General features: G+C 48.2%; 1 protein-coding gene across 1 annotated transcript in view; it reads left to right on the top strand.

Annotated features, from left to right (window-relative positions):
- Positions 1 to 16,464, top strand: part of LOC142290038 (cyclic nucleotide-binding domain-containing protein 2-like) — a 381,880-nt gene that overhangs the window by 16,291 nt on the left and 349,125 nt on the right. Inside the window, exon 3 of the mRNA XM_075333985.1 lies at positions 14,485 to 14,552. Within this exon, the coding sequence (XP_075190100.1) occupies positions 14,485 to 14,552 (68 nt within the window). The remainder of the gene's footprint in view (positions 1 to 14,484; positions 14,553 to 16,464) is intronic.

Raw genomic sequence — 16,464 nt, forward strand, 5'->3', positions numbered from 1 at the left:
TTCTGTACAGTTTCGTTCCAGCACATGTGGTTCCCATTACACCAGACCTGTCATTTGTCATGTGTTCCATCTTTGTGCCCAACAGCCATTACCAGCAATGTGGGTGAAATTGAGACGTGGCGTCTGTATAAAAACCCATATATCACCGCTATATAGTGGGGCGGGGGGCAGTCTGTTTACTCAGGGGTCAACGATTGCTATAAATTAACAATGACTCCCATCGCTCTGCGCTGTAATGTAAGAGCTGATTGCCAGGCGATGATAATATTGACAAATACTAAAGAGCAATTCTGTGTGTATCCCTTTAAGAGCCCACGTTAAAGAGGGAAGAAAAACGGAATTTTAAATCTGTACTTAAGAGACCGCTGCCAAATTGTCAGTATTTCTGATTTTTCTCTTTATATTTTTGAGTAAAATGTAAATTGTTCTTTTATTCTATAAACTACTGACGACGTCTCCGAATTTCCAAGCATTAAATTTTGGATTTATTTTCTGAAAATGAGAAATGGTGAAAATAACAGAACAATGCACAAATAATGCAAAGAAAACAAGTCCATAATCATTTAAAAACAACAATACTAATAATGTTTACCTTAGCAAAATTCAGAAATCAATATTTTGTGGAATAACCATGATTGTTAATCACAGCTTTCACGTGTCTTGGCTGCTTTCCACCAGTCTGTCACACTGCTTTTGGGTGACCTTATGCCACTCCTGGTGCAAAAATGTAAGCAGTTCTTTGTTTGATGGCTTGGGACTATCCATCTTCCTCTTGATTACATTCCAGAGGTTTTCAATGGGGTTCAGGTCTGGAGATTGGGCTGGCCATGACAGGGTTTTGATGTGATGGTCCTTCATCCACACATTGATTGACCTAGCTGTGTGGCATGGCGCACTGTCCTGCTGGAAAAGCCAGTCCTCAGAGTTGGGGAACATTGCCTGAGCAGAAGGAAGCAACTGTTTTACCCGGATAACCTTGTATGCGGCTTGATTCATACGTCCTTCACAAAGTTTAATCTGCCATATCAAACTTGTTTCACCATCCAAAGTGGCGTTGTAATTCTTGACTGTGTCATTTAAAAGGTTAAACTAATGTGATCTGGGCCAGCTCTGATTGCATCAGTGACTATGGCTATGTATTACAGGCTGTACAGGAGCTGTATGGAGTGTGCTCAGCATCCGAGCCCTCTCCATACAGTGATAGCACACATGTTAGGTGACCATTATTAAGGGGTTAAAACTGGCCATGTTGCATCACTTATCTCAGCGACACCTATATATTTTTTTTCCCATTTAAACTGAGCATTTCTTCCAATTGCCTGTACTCCATTGATTCCGGAACAGTTTTTCTTTTTCTTTTGTGTCTTTCAGTTCCAAAGTTATGTCCCTCGGTAATAATTGAGCAAATTTTCCCTTTAAGAAACTGGGCGTCTGCCACAGAACGTTTGTGGGCGTGGCTGTGTTTTGATTGGCCAGTGTCAGAAGAGGAAAAAAGACAACGCCCACGGAAGTTGATCAAAGGGAAAATTTGCATAATTATTACCAATGGTCATAACTTTGGAACAGAAAGGCACAGAAGAAAAAGAAGAACTGTTCTAGAATCAGTGGAACAGCAGCAATTGGAGAATATACTCAGTTTAAACAAAAAAATCTAGTGACGAGTCCCCTTTAAGCAGCTGTTTTTCAGATTCTTTAGTATGCATGGGTCCTGTATACCACAGATCACAGCACTGTCCATCTCTGTTGGTTTTTTGTTTATCGTTATGGCGATCTGGGCCAGCTCCGATTGCATCAGTGACTGTGGCTATGCATTACAGGCTGTACAGGTGCTGTATGAAGTGTGCTTAGCACCTGAACCCTCTCTATGCAGTGATAGCACACATGTATGGTGGCCATTACTAGGGGGTTAAAACTGGATATCTTGCATCACTTATCTCAGAATATGTTCAGTCAAGAGGAATAATAAGGAATTCAATATTTAAACAGAGCATTTCCTCCAATTGCCTGTGCTCCACTGATTCTGGAACAGTTTTTCTTTTTCTTCTGGGTCCTTCAGTTCCAAAGATATGCCCCTCAGTAATAATTGAGTAAATTGTCCCTGTAAGAAACTGGGCGTATGCCACAGAACGTCTTTGTGGGCGTAGCTGTGTTTTGATTGGCCAACAGCAGGGGAGGAAAAAAGCCAACGCCCACAGAAGTTCCTTGATATAAGCTCTGTTCATTGAAGGGAAAATTTGCATGATTATTACCGAGGGGCATAACTTTGGAACAGAAAGGCACAGAAGAAAAAGAAGAACTGTTCTAGAATCAGTGGAACAGCAGCAATTGGAGAATATACTCAGTTTAAACAAAAAAAATCCAGTGACGAGTCCCCTTTAAGCAGCTGTTTTTCAGATTCTTTTGTTTGTATGTGTCCTGTATACCACTCCGATCACAGCACTGTCCATCTCTGCCGGTTCTTAGTTTATGGTTATGGCGGCGTCTCCTTCCCACGGCTGTGATTACCTCATCATCCACAGTTTCAGTTTCTTCTTTTCTTTGAATTAGACTTCACAAGTATCAGCGCGCGGCATAAAACAAGCAGACAGTCAATAGACAACCATTTCCAGAGGAGACATAACTCTCAGCAGCCGCTGTGTTTCCCTCCGACGTTAGAAAGAGAAATATGAACATAAGAAAATGACTGGAGCGGAAAAGCAGAGTTTTGCATGAATCTATCACGGCTCATATTTCATCCTGGTTTACTATTAATAGGGAAAAGTTTTCTTGCACAAAAATAACTTCAGTCGCAGACAGTAAAAATAGAGCAATAGTACACCGTCCTTTATTCTCCATCTGTAGGTGTAAAAACTGTGTATTTTATCCTACCATGGCTGTATGGAGAAGGTGATGAGTCTATCATCCCCCCTTATTTTCTAACATATAGCCACAGATTATTGAGTCCACTTTATGTACATAATAATTTCCAACTTTTTCCTTAGGCTCATTTTCGCGACAAGCAGCGCAACACAGAGGGAACACCAGGGTAGCAATACAAAGGCAGGCCATGGCGCTAGGGAGAGAGGAGCGGCGTTACCTCCTCACACTCACCTGAGGCTGATCCCTGCACTCCCGAGCGTCCCTAGATGGGTCCTTCTCCTCGTGCGCCATCACGTGCCTAGGTCTTCGCTGGCCCTGAACTCACCCTGACTAGTCAAGGCAAGAGAGACGCTAATCTCGCCACAGCAATAAGACAACAAAGGGTAGGTAAGACAAACGGATAGGGAAAGATACAACAAACAACACTTCAACAGAAACTTCTCAGCTGCAACGGAAACAACACCTCAGCTTCTCCAGAGACTGGCGAACCTTAGTCACGAGGCTTGGGGTTTGGGCTCGGAAAATTATGAGAAAATCCCTGTGATGAGTATCGCACTGTGCTTCTGTCTGTCTGATGCCCTGCATTGTTCGCACTGCGGGCAGTGTTTGTTCGTCTCAAATTTGACTTACAGTCAGCATTCTAAGCTGTATTGTTAATGAAGAATTAAAAAAAAAACAAACACCACCCACCCACCTTTGGAAATATTTTGCTTTTTGCCTATAGCAAAACATTTCTGGAGGTGGGTGGGTGTTTTTGTTTTTTTTTTTTTCTAATTCTCTGTGGACAATACAGGTTAGAACGCTGACTGTAAGTCAAATTTGAGACGAACAAACACTGCACACAGCACCCCGAGCCTCGTCAGCATAGGTATGAGCTATAGCCGGCATAGGCAGGAGTGAGAAGTAGGTATTTATAGCAGGAGGAAGTGGCTGCAGCTGAGATTACAACTAACTGCTAGATCACTGCAGGATAGAAATGAACCTTAACCCCTTCAGTATCTGATGACATTAAATATACTCCAACTTGAGGTAAATGGCGGGCCGGCACTAAAGCGGATCTGCGTTCAATAACACACTGTGACCTTCAGATCCTAGATCCCCCGAGATCACATCAGGCCATGAGACAATCATGACATAAATAGGGCGCGTCCAAGTCCAGTGGACTTTTTATTAAAATTGTTGTATAAATGTTGGTCTTATTAAATTTACCCCCTATAAACATGCAAAAAAGGGACCCCTTCCCACCAATCATCTTTCAAATTTTTGCTGTCACTTAAAGGGATTTTCTGCCTTCAGAAACTCCTATCCCCGGCTGCAATTTTTTAAAAAATTTTAAAAAAAAAGGTTTTACTCATCCTCCCCAGGTCCATCACCACGAGTGTTCACCACTGCTACTGGTGTCTGTTATTGTTTGTAGTGTTGACATCATGTCGACAGTTTTGCAGCTCAGCAACTCTTCCCAAGCTGACAGCATGAGCTCGGGGATGGATGAATAGATATGGCAGCAGCGACCGGCGTGGATACTTGCAGTGGCAGGTATCATGGTAGCCAGATGACGTGGATAGTAGTGGTAGCAGCAGCAGATCAGCAAACTGGCACAGCACTGAAATATAGATGGCAGCAGCAGCACTCAGCACAATGACAGCAGCAGCACCAAGGGACCTTAGAACTAGCAACATAGCTAACTCATTGCCCAGGCACCTCCCTTAAGGGGAACGTGCCTTAAATACCTGAAACCTCTCTGCTGACCTGAGAGGCACTTTCGGGTCAGGGTATGCTGGCTCTTTAAGAAAAGGGGCATGGCCATGTGTGCACCCATTGGGCAGAACCAGGAAGCCTGTGAGGTGTACACAGGCTCCGAGACATGGCAGCATAGACTGCTGATGGGGCAGCCACCGCAGGACATCCGGGCAGGTGAGAGAACAAATGTCCCCACCAGGGGAGGGGGGCAGGACAGCATGGGGACACCGTTATGGGCGTTACACTTCTTTTTTTCTTTTTACCCAGCCCCCCGAAGAATGAACATGTTACTTCTTTTAACTGAACCCCCCTGAAGAATGAACATGTTACTTCTTTTAACCGAGCCCCCCGAAAAATGAAATACAGATGATCAAATGGACTCACAGACCGAAGACTGATGAAAATGTGATTTTGCGTGATGGAGAAAAATGGTCCAATTTTTCTTGTATATGTCTTTTAAGGAGGAGGATAAAATATAGAAATCAATAATTTGGGGAAAATCCATAGACAGGAGCCGAGCGCAATGACTGGGAATCGGGGTCCCGGATAAAAGTAAGATGTATGCCTTCTGCTGAGAGAGACGCAAGTCCAAGAAGAGCCAAGTGAAATAATGGGAGCGGCTCATTCACTGACTATTGTAATCCGGAAGAAATTTCATACTCTGTTCCCGAGATTTATAAAAGTGTCATTTGGCAGAGAGTCGATCGTAGAGAGGAAAAACCTTCCAGTTTAGCCTCTGAATAGAGCTAAAGATTCTTTCCTATAGATATTGAGTTCAAGAAAGAAAGGAACCATTATATAAATTGGAGCGGCCTTTGGCAACCGGGACGGCGTTATGGACCGAAAAAAGCCGTACATCAGATGAGGCGAAGAATGCGGGTTTCTAAAAGGTAAAATTGCAGATGTGACCTGACATTTATTACCACCAAATATGTGCAGTCAGGATATTTTGGTAAATGTTAGGAAGGAGTTTTTGGAATTGTCCTTACGGAACTAATCCAGTGGAAATGCTGAGGCTATGCCATGCGCTTTATACTATGCATTGCCATTAAAAAGCCTCAATCAAAGCAGATTTTCCCATCGTGTTTAGATGAGGTTTTCTTTGCGTAAATCATTTTGCAAGTTACCTTTTCGGCTATATTCATACTGCAACTTTTTTCTGCCTTTTTTCTCAATGATACCTCTGTGGGACCTGGGCAGCTGGAGGTCCGCAGGAAACACGTCCCGTGGAAACACAAGATAACATATTCATTCTTCAGGTGTTTTCCACTAGGATGATGCTCAATACTTACAAGTCAATGGGAAGTCAAAAACGTTGCTCCAAAGTTGCCCCTGTATTTTCCTGTGCATTTTTCATTACTTCCACTCCCAAAAAAGCCACCTTTTTCCAATAGGTGGCGCTGTGCTAGAGTTTGTCTCCTTTCCTGGAGAGACAATTTGAATATTTCCTAGAGGGGCGTGGCAGCTATAAGTCCCCTTATTGGCAGCCAGACTGGCTTGCAAAGTCTTCTTAAGTAGAATAGTGTTCCCCCGTGGTCCCCCCTCATGAGCCAGATCAGACACCCCATACTTTGCACTGACGAGGGGCAAGCACCCCGAAACACCGTGTCTGCAAATTGGGATTCTGGTCTGGCATAAATCCTAAGCCATATGCAAAGGACTGTTAAAAGTCTAATTCTGACTTTTAAGATCGCTACTTCCAATAGGTGGCGCTGAGCTAGAGTTTGTCTCCTTTCCTGGAGAGAATTTGACCATTTTCCTAGTTACTTATGAAGCGCCCGCGGGGTCTTATGGAATTACTTGTCACCGGTCCAGTTTTGGGGGAGTTTGGGTTGTCACAGTAACCTGGCCCAGCTCCGTGATCCCGCAGTGTTAACCAAAAATGATGGGGATGGTGGTGATGGAGGGAATAGTTGTCTTTAATGACGCCACCTGTGTGGATCAGGGTTCAGGACCACGGACCAGCGCTACAGGGTCCACACTGCCCACTGTATGGACGAGGAGACTGCCAAAAGACAGACGGGCCTCCAAACTGCTTCAAGCTATGGGGACCCAACTACACTGAGGGTGCCGTGGACAGAGCAACCGAGTCATCAAACTGGCACTGGAAATATGTGCCGCCCCCGTGCCAGCAGCCGGCACGACTCGGATCCCGGGCCTACGGTACAAACCCTCGAGCCCGGGGGTCGCGCGGAGACTCCGAATAAAAGGGGGACGTATTTGTACGGGATTGATTGTAGAATGTCTGTGACGCCACCCACGGTGTGTGATGAAGTGGGACACCACCGCTGCTGTTGTGGGATACCCTGGGGAGATGTAATGGCAGCTGGATGTTAACCCCTCCGTGGATAGGGATGGTTGCCCCGGGGCCCAGTGTCTCTGTGCAGGGTATGGTGACGGCAGGGGCTTGCACGCCCAGGTGAACCAGGGGACAGTTGGTTACTCACAATTGAATGAATCACACAAGTCTTTTGGTAAACCAAGGTTCTGGTGGCCGGCCGCCGCGGCCGGTTGTACTCTGGTCCGCTCACCCGGGCTGGTGTTCTCTGTCCTTTCCTCTGCACTGTTTTGTGTGTTGTGGGCTGCCTGGTTTGGAACTCAGGAGTCCACTCCTGGCTTTCTGTGGGCCTGAGGAGCCGTGCCCGTCTGACACTGACCCATGGGATCTACAGGCCCTGGCGGTGGCCCTATCCCTCTCTGTGGGTGGTTGTCTACTTTTCGGGACTTTGGTTGGGTCAGGACCTGTAATCCTGCCCTCAATCAGTTAATTAGCTAGGCCGCTGGTTTCGGTCCTGGCTTCAGGGTCCGAGTACCCCCTCTGTGCACGGTTTCCGGTCGGGTCTCCGGTCTCGGTACCGGTGGGCTCCAACCCTTCTCCAGTCCTCCTCGGATCTGCCGAGCCGTCTTCCCGTCTCCTGCTGACGGAGACCACCATCTGCCACCTAGCCAGAGGCACCAGGGCTCCGACCCGGGCATCGTTCAACTTGAACTTCCTCTGCTGGAGCTACACCTAGCCCCAGCCTCCACTCCTCTCAACTTGAACTACAGCTTAATCTGTTTGTTTTCCCGCCCTGGGCTGTGTAGACCCCTAGGTGGGCATCTCCTAACAGCCTGGTCCCGCCCACTTGTGTGCTTGTCCTACCCTAAGGGGGGTGACTAGGGTTTCAGGTCGGCTGTATGTCACCTAGGTGAGGGAAGGTGTTAAGCGGTGGCCTATGTGTGACTACCTGGTTTTGCCAGGGCGTCACAAATACAGGGACCTGAAGCAGATGTCCAAGGACCCAACCATGAGTAAAGAACTGTTAAACTGCACCTCCATTATTCGGTGAAAAACTCCATCATATATCTCCTGGGCTCAGCCCTACCTGCGGAGGGCCTACCATCACAGCTGCCATCACCACCAGCCCTAGGGGTAACCAGCTCAGCAGCAGCGGTTCCACTATCTTCACCACAACTCGCAGGTGGCTTCACACAAATGACTTTAATCTCCCCTGTAAATACTCCCCATTAAAAAAGCACCTAGGGCACGTGACCGGGCAACGGCCAGCAAACACCCGTGACACAGAATCCCCCGTAAATATACGGCCCGGGTACCCCATAACCTTGGGCGACACATGGAGGTGGATGTTGTGGACCGGCACTGACCTCCTCCTTACCCGGGATGAGTACCGCACTTCTGGTGAGATGCAGTACCCTGTGGCGACTGAAGCCTCAGGGGCGCCACACTTAATACAGTTAAAAAACTACTTGAAAACACAGGAAAAAAATGACTAAAAAAAAAACTACTCAAGAAACTACCAAAACATGAAAAACATGCTTTCCAATTTCAAACTCGAGGAAAAAAGGAGAGTTTTTGGAAGCTTCAAAGACTGATGTTTTTAAAAGGCTGAAAAATGCGCAATGTGAATACTGTCATGGGTGTGTCACATGTGACAGACAGTGATGTGGTTTCTGGCCATAGAAGGTCATAGCGTCTGGCTGCGCAGAATGCTCCCTGACTTTCCATTGTTCCTGCTGTCAGTATTCATTGGTATAGGTAGCTTTCCTGTTGGATTCATCTCTCCCCCTTTTGGACCCAGCAGGAGCTCGCCTCCACCCAGCTGCTGATCATCAGAATTATCTTGGTGCTTAAATACCCCTTCCTTCTTTGGACTGGTGCTGGTGATATTCTCAGTTCCTTCTAGCCGAGGTTGAAAGCAGGTGGCTTGTACTCCTCTGTGGTATCATTGCTGAAGCTTTGCTGAACTTCTACCTGAGTCATCTGTGGATAAGTAGTTCATGCTTTTCCCCCTGTGTCCTTCTTGTATCTTCTTTAGTGTTTAGTGGGGTTGATAATGAGCTCATCCCATCCATTCCCTATTTAGGGCCCCGCACTAGGGACACTAAAGCGGGCTTTACACGCTGCGACATCGCTAATGCGGAGTCGTTGGGGTCACGGAATTTGTGACGCACATCCGGCCGCATTAGCGATGCCGTTGCGTGTGACACCGATAAGTGATTTTGCATCGTTGCAAAAACGTGCAAAATCGCTAATCGGCGACACGGGGGTCCATTCTCAAAAATCGTTACTGCAGCAGTAACGAAGTTGTTCCTCGTTCCTGCGGCAGCACACATCGCTGCGTGTGACGCCGCAGGAACGAGGAAGCTCCCCTTACCTGCCTCCCGGCCGCTATGGGGAAGGAAGGAGGTGGGCGGGATGTTACGTCCCACTCATCTCCGCCCCTCCGCTGCTATTGGGCGGCGGTTCAGTGACGCTTCAGTGACGTCGCTGTGACGCCGCACGGACCGTCCCCTTAGAAAGGAGGCGGTTCGCCCGTCACAGCGACGTCGCTGGACAGGTAAGTATGTGTGACGGCTGTTGTGCGACACGGGCAGCGATTTGCCCGTGTCGCGCAACAGATGGGGGCGGGTACCCACGCTAGCGATATCGGGACCGATATCGCAGTGTGTAAAGTAGCCTTTAGTTGAGGTATCCGGCTCGGCGCATAGGTGTGTGATGCAGTGACAAAATCAGGTTGTTACAGCAGACTGCACCCATCTTACAGGCACACACAGGCACAAACACCAGCCACAAAAGCCTAGTCCCCCCCCAGGACAATAGGGACACACCAATGGGCGAGGCCAGGCAGATGGTGATGCCCACCTAGGGGTTCTGAGGTGTCAAGCGGAGAGAACAACAGTAAACAGGGAAGTTGAAGTCTAGCAGTGGAAGTAAGAGGAGTGAAGTGGTAGTCGGGGGTTGTAGCTCCCGGACTACCGGACTACCTGAGCTGACTAGGTGGCAGATGCAGAGCAGGGCCACAGGCGACGGAGATCCGGTCACGGGAGACCGGGGCAGGGTTGTAGTCCGCCGGTGCGGACAGCGGGAATCCGGTCTGGAGGCCGTGCACAGTCAGGGTGCCTGGACCCCAGGGCGAGGACAGATGCAAGCACCTTTCCGATTAAACAGCAGGGTACAACATCATAGCATTTCTGTATGCAAGGTGTCGATTCGTACTGAATTGATGATGCCCTACAACTTTGTAATTCACTTTTTTTCTCTATCTCGTTCCGTTTTCGAGATAAAAATGCTAACTCCATTGTTTTCCACCAGGTGGCGCTATAGGTGGTTTCATTACGCAGCGCATGGCTACTTTACTATACCTAGACACCACTTCTATGCCTATAGCTGCCGCCGTTCTCAAGTTAATGGCGGTGGACAGGATATGGGTGGGCACACTGTATATTGTGAACAATGGACAGCCTGAAAATATAAAAACAAAATCGCTCAAACAGAAGATTTCACACAAAAAGAAATTTCAAGGTGATTTTCAAGATCAGGAGCTCAAATTACATATCATGCACCCAAAAGTGTTCAGGAAGCAAAATCTTTGTTGTCCAGTGTAATCACACCAAGTGAGAAAACAACCAAGACAGTACAGCAAAAGGGATCTTTGTCTCATTACAAACACATTTGTACTGCATTTGTCCTCTCACAGTGCTTCAGCTTCCATCTCGCAGGCAGTCAGTGTGGGGGGATGGGCAGTACAGCAGAGTTGAGAGTTCTGTGACAACAAGACAACTACAAATGTGTTTGTAATGAGACAAAACATCACGGGTGACACAGTCATGTGGTTTCTGGCTATAGAAGGTCACAGCGTTTGGCTGCGCAGGATACTCCCTGACTTTCCATTATTCCTCCTGTCAGTATTCATTGGTATAGGTAGCTTTCCTGCTGGATTCATCTCTCCCCCTTTTGGACCCAGCAGGTGCATGACTTCTACCCAGCTGCTGATCATCAGCATTATCTTGGTGCTTATATACTCCTTTCTTCTTTGGACTGGTGCTGGTGATAATCTTCCGTTTCTTCAAGCCCTGGGTGCAAGCAGGTGGCTTGCTCTCATCTGTAGTATCGTTGTTGAACTTTTTCTGAACTCCTGCCTGAGTCATCTATGATACGTAGTTCATGCATTTTCCACCTGTGTGTCCTCCTTGTGTCTTCTATAGTGGTTATTAGGGCTTAAGAAGAGCTCACCCCATCCATTCCCTATTTAGGGCCCAGCACTAGGGATACCTAGGGTCAGGTATCCGGCTCGGCACATAGGTGTGTGTCGCCCTGGGCAAGCCAGGGGACACAAGACACAACACCACCACACCCCACACCCCAGGTAGGCACACCTAAGCTGAACCAGAAATCCTTGTTGCCTTCCTCCAGGAGTCTGTTGATGCACACCAGGGGGTGGGCCAGGCGGTTGGCTCCACCCACCAAGGAGCTCACAGCTCTGGAGGCAGGAAGTGTCAGGCAGTTAAGCCCGGGGAGGGCAAGAGTAAACAACAGAGAAGTGAAAGTGGAGGAAAGAAAAAGGAGTAAAGGAGGAAAGCAAGAAGTGGTGACAGAGCAGAGAGTGTGCAAAGCCTGAGAGCCCAGCTGTGTGTAGGGCTAGAACAGCAAGGTCAGCGACGGCGGTGACTGTCCGGAGGGGGACCGTTTGGAAGTTCCTGGAAGGACCCCGTTGGCTGTGTGCCCGGTGGTCTGGAGCAGTGTTCCGAAGGACAGTCAGCACCAGGGCAGGGGCCTCTCGGACCCCGTCAAGCCTAGGAGTCGCCAAATTTGCCGAATCCGTCAGTGAAGGGGACGTAGATTCCCCCAACAACCAAGTCCCGATTGAAGGCAACAGTCCAACCTGTACAACAGAGGCACCGCCACCGCCAGGGCACCAGTCTCTGAGGGCCAGCGCCTGCGGGTAAAGTGTAGTGCTCCTCCGGCCCAGCTTGAAGCCGGGGAGCGGGTTACCGGTGGGGACCCATCGCAACCAACCGTACATACAGGTGCAAGGAAGAGAGACATCACCGTCACCTACCGGAGAAGCAAAGCAGCCGTCTGTGGAACCGTCCTACCAGCCGTTTGGTTTACCGTACAAACTGTGTCCAAGTCTCAGGCTGAGTGAGTACCACAGTGCCGCAAGGCACAGCGCTGTCCCCGCGTCCCTGCGCCCACCAAGCCCTGCACCTCACAAGCCATCACCGGGCCCCGGGATCACCAACCCCTACCCACGGAGGGGCAACACAACACCTGGCTGCTCCCCATCACCATCCCCGGGATCCCCGCATTGAGCAGCGGTGGTGCTACACATCACCACAACCGTGGGTGGCGTCACGGACATTATCCCAACATCCCAAAACCCCCCTTTCACTCATGGGCGAGGAGTGCCGCTCGAGGAAAACCCCCGGGATCCGGCCTACGGCTCGAGCCACTACTGAGCAGCCGGACCCGAGCAGAAGGGGTGAGCGCGGTGTGCTGACACCCTCCTCCCCGCCCGCGACAGGTGCAGAACCTATCTAGGGTGGTGAGGGACCCCAGGGACTAGCAGTAGGTTCGGTCAGAGGTCACCATCTTCCCTTTCCCTAGACACAGCGTTTCACTTCCCTTCCATTTTGCCTTGCGCTTGGTACTTCCCCGCAGCTATCGTGACATAAAATTCCCTTCTGCTGTATTTTGTTATCTCTGATCTCACTGCAGACCTGCGTGTCATTAGGAGAGCAGACTGTCTGTCATTACATGTCTCACACTAGTAACGCCCCCTTTTCTTCTACAATAATCTCTGTAGGCAGATTCTCGGTGAGATCTTTGTGCAAGTTTGTTATATAGCAAGGATTAAAATATAACTTTTCTCATATGTCAAGGTATCATTTTCTTTAGCTTCCTATAACCTGCGTGATATACAGTGGGGGAAAAAAGTATGTAGTCAGCCCCCAATTGTGTAAGTTCTCCCCCTTATAAAGATGAGATTTGCCGGTAATTGACATCAGAGGTGACCGCAAATATGAGAGACATGAGAAAACAAATCCAGAAAATCCCCGCGTCTGATTTGGGAAGATTTTATTTGCAAATTATGGTGGAAAATAAGTATTTGGTCAATAACAAAAGTTCATCTCAATATTTTGCTCTATATCCTGTGTTGGCAATGACAGGGGTCAGATGTGTTTTGTAAGTCTTCACAAGGTTGGCAGACACTGTTGGTGGTATGCTGGCCCATTCCTCCATGCAGATCTCCTCTAGAGCAGTGATGTTTTGGGCCTGTCGCTGGGCAACACGGACCTTCAACTCCCTCCAAAGGTTTTCTATGGGGTTGAGCTCTGGAGCCTGGCTAGGCCACTCTAGGACCTTCATATGCTTCTTATGAGGCCACTCCTTCATTACCCTGGCGGTGTGCTTGGCATCATTATCATGCTGAAAGACCCAGCCACGTTTCATCTTCAATGCCCTTGCTGATGGAAGGAGGTTTGCACTCAAACTCTCACGATACATAGTCCCATTCATTCTTCATGTACACGGATCAGTCGTCCTGGTGCCTTTGCAGAGAAACAGCCCCAAAGTATGATGTTGCCACCCCTATGCTTCACAGTAGGTATGGTGTTCTTTGGATGCAACACAGCATTCTGTCTCCTCCAAGCACGATGAGTTGTGTTTCTACCAAACAGTTCTACTTTGGTTTCATCAGACCATATGACATTCTCCCAATACTCTTCTGTATAATCCAAATTCTCTCTGGCAACCTTCAGACGGGCCCGTATATGTACTGGCTTAAGCAGGGGAACACATCTGGCACTGCAAGATCTGAGTCCCTGGCGGCGTAGTGTGTTACTGATAGAAGTCTTTGTTATGGTGGTCCCAGCTCTATGCAGGTCATTCACTAGGTCCCCCGGTGTGGTCCTGGGATTTTTCTCACCGTTCTTGTGATCATGTTGACCTCACGGGGTGAGATCTTTCAAGGAGCCTCATATTGAGAGACATTATCAGTAGTCTTGTATGTCTTCCATTTTCTTATTATTGCTCCCACAGTTGATTTCATCACACCAAGCTGCTTGCCTATTGCAGATTCATTCTTCCCAGGCTAGTGCTGGGGTACAATTTTTTTTCGGTTGTTTGAGGTTGTGGACAGATGTCTTTTATACTGATAACAAGTTCAAACAGGAGCCATTACTACAGGTAATGAGTGGAGGACAGAGGAGCCTCTTAAAGGAGAAGTTAGAGCTCTGTGAGAGCCAGAAATCTTGCATGTTTTTAGATGACTAAATACTTATTTTCCACCATAATTTGCAAAAAAAAAATCTTGCCAAATCAGACTCGGTGATTTTCTGGATTTGTTTTCTCATTTTGTCTCTCATAGTTGTGGTCACCTATGATGTCAATTACCGGCCGACCGCATCTTTATAAGGGGGAGAACTTGCACAATTGGTGGTTGACTAAATACTTTTTTCCCCACTCTATGAGATATGCAGACAGTCGGATAGTCTGGCACCTTGTGGTCCTCGGCGCGGTGTGATACCGGGGGGCTCAGCCTGCACTGCCGCGGTCCGCTCTCCGCACTGATGTAGTAATGTACGTTGTCTCTTCTCTTGCAGCACATCCACAGGTTCCGCACGGCCGTCCTTGTTGTGCAAGTTATTCGCAACCTCATAAAAATTTATAGGTAAGAATTTCCTCATCTCCCGAGGTTTACAGGCTGAAATCATAATTACAAGGAGCAATAAAATAATTATTGTAAATGATGGGAATTAGAAATTCTGTAACTGAGGGAACAGCATTTAATGAATTGAATTGGCTTCTCCGGATTTTAGCATAATTCCTGAAAATGTAATATTGTTTTAGAGACTCTTCTGGCAAAACTGATTAGTCAGTATCTCCCGGAGCATTCTGCACTCACACCTCTGTTATAAGCAATTCACAAATTGATCCTGAGTTTTGTGTGTCATTATACACCAGAGCTGCACTCAGTATTCTGCTGGTGCAGTCACTGTGTACATACATTACATTACTGATCCTGTACTGATCCAGAGTTACCTCCTGTATTATACTCCAGAGCTGCACTCACTATTCTGCTGGTGCAGTCACTGTGTACATACATTACATTACTGATCCTGAGTTATCTCCTGTATTATACTCCAGAGCTGCACTCACTATTCTGCTGGTGCAGCCACTGTGTACATACATTACATTACTGATCCTGTACTGATCCAGAGTTACCTCCTGTATTATACTCCAGAGCTGCAATCACTATTCTGCTGGTGCAGTCACTGTGTACATACATTACATTACTGATCCTGTACTGATCCTGAGTTACCTCCTGTATTATACTCCAGAGCTGCACTCACTATTCTGCTGGTACAATCACTGTGTACATACATTGCATTACTGATCCTGAGTTACCTCCTGTATTATACTGCAGAGCATCAGCATTGCTGTGTACAGCAGAATTCATAATCTCCTATGAATGTCTGCGCTCATCAGCTGACTCTCAGCTGTCATGCAACCCATTGGTGTCATGTGATCATGTCACGGGGCCACCAATGGCGGTGGGAAATGATGCACTCATCGCTGGCAGGGGTAAAATCCCGCTGTCAGAGATTGACAGATTGATCAGATCAGTATAGGGAAAGATGGCAGCTTGGTGTGTGAGCTCACATCAAAGTCAGGGGAGCGACACATAATGTACATATACATCAAAGGTCATGAAAGGGTTAAAACTAATTTTCAGGAGCTCTCCTAGATTCATTTAATTGGTGACAGATGGTATATGATAGACTTGTGTTATTAAAAGTGTGTCGCCCTGGGCAAGCCAGGGGACACGAGTAACAGCACCACCACACCCCACACTCCAGGTAGGCACACCTGCTAACCAGAAATCCTTGTTGCCTCCCTCCAGGAGTCTGTGATGCACACCAGGGGGTGGGCCAGGCGGTTGGCTCCGCCCACCTAGGAGCTCACAACTCTGGAGGCAGGAAGTTACCAGGCAGTCCAGTCAGGGACATGAACGAGTGAACAGCAGATAGCCCCGGGCAGGGGAAGAGTGAAGTCCAGTGAAGGGCTAGAGTAAACAACAGAGAAGTGAAAGTGAAGGAAAGGAAAGTGGAAAAGGAGGAAAGCAAGAAGTGGAGACAGCGCAGAGAGTGTGAAAAGCCTGAGAGCCCAGCTTTGTGTAGGGCCAGAACAGCAAGGTCAGCGACGGCGGTGACTGTCCGGAGTGGGACAGTTCAGAAGTTCCTGGAAGGACCCCGTTGGCTCTGTGCCCGGTGGTCCGGAGCAGTGTTCCGAAGGACAGTCAGCACCAGGGCAGGGGCCTCTCGGACCCCGGCAAGGCTAGGAGTCGCCCAATTTGCCGAATCCGTCAGTGACGGGGACGCAGATCCCCCAACAACAAAGTCCCGATTGACGGCAACAGCCCGACCATTAACGGGGAGACACCGCCACCGCCAAGGCACCAGTTTCCCCAGGGCCAGCGCCTGCGGGCAAAGTGTAGAGCTCCTCCGGCCCAGATTGCAGTCGGGGAGCGGGTAACCGGAGGGAATCCACCGCTACCATCAGTCAAACAGGTGCAAGGAAGA

Source organism: Anomaloglossus baeobatrachus, chromosome 2 (genome assembly GCF_048569485.1).
Source record: "Anomaloglossus baeobatrachus isolate aAnoBae1 chromosome 2, aAnoBae1.hap1, whole genome shotgun sequence".
Taxonomy (NCBI): Eukaryota; Metazoa; Chordata; class Amphibia; order Anura; family Aromobatidae; genus Anomaloglossus; species Anomaloglossus baeobatrachus.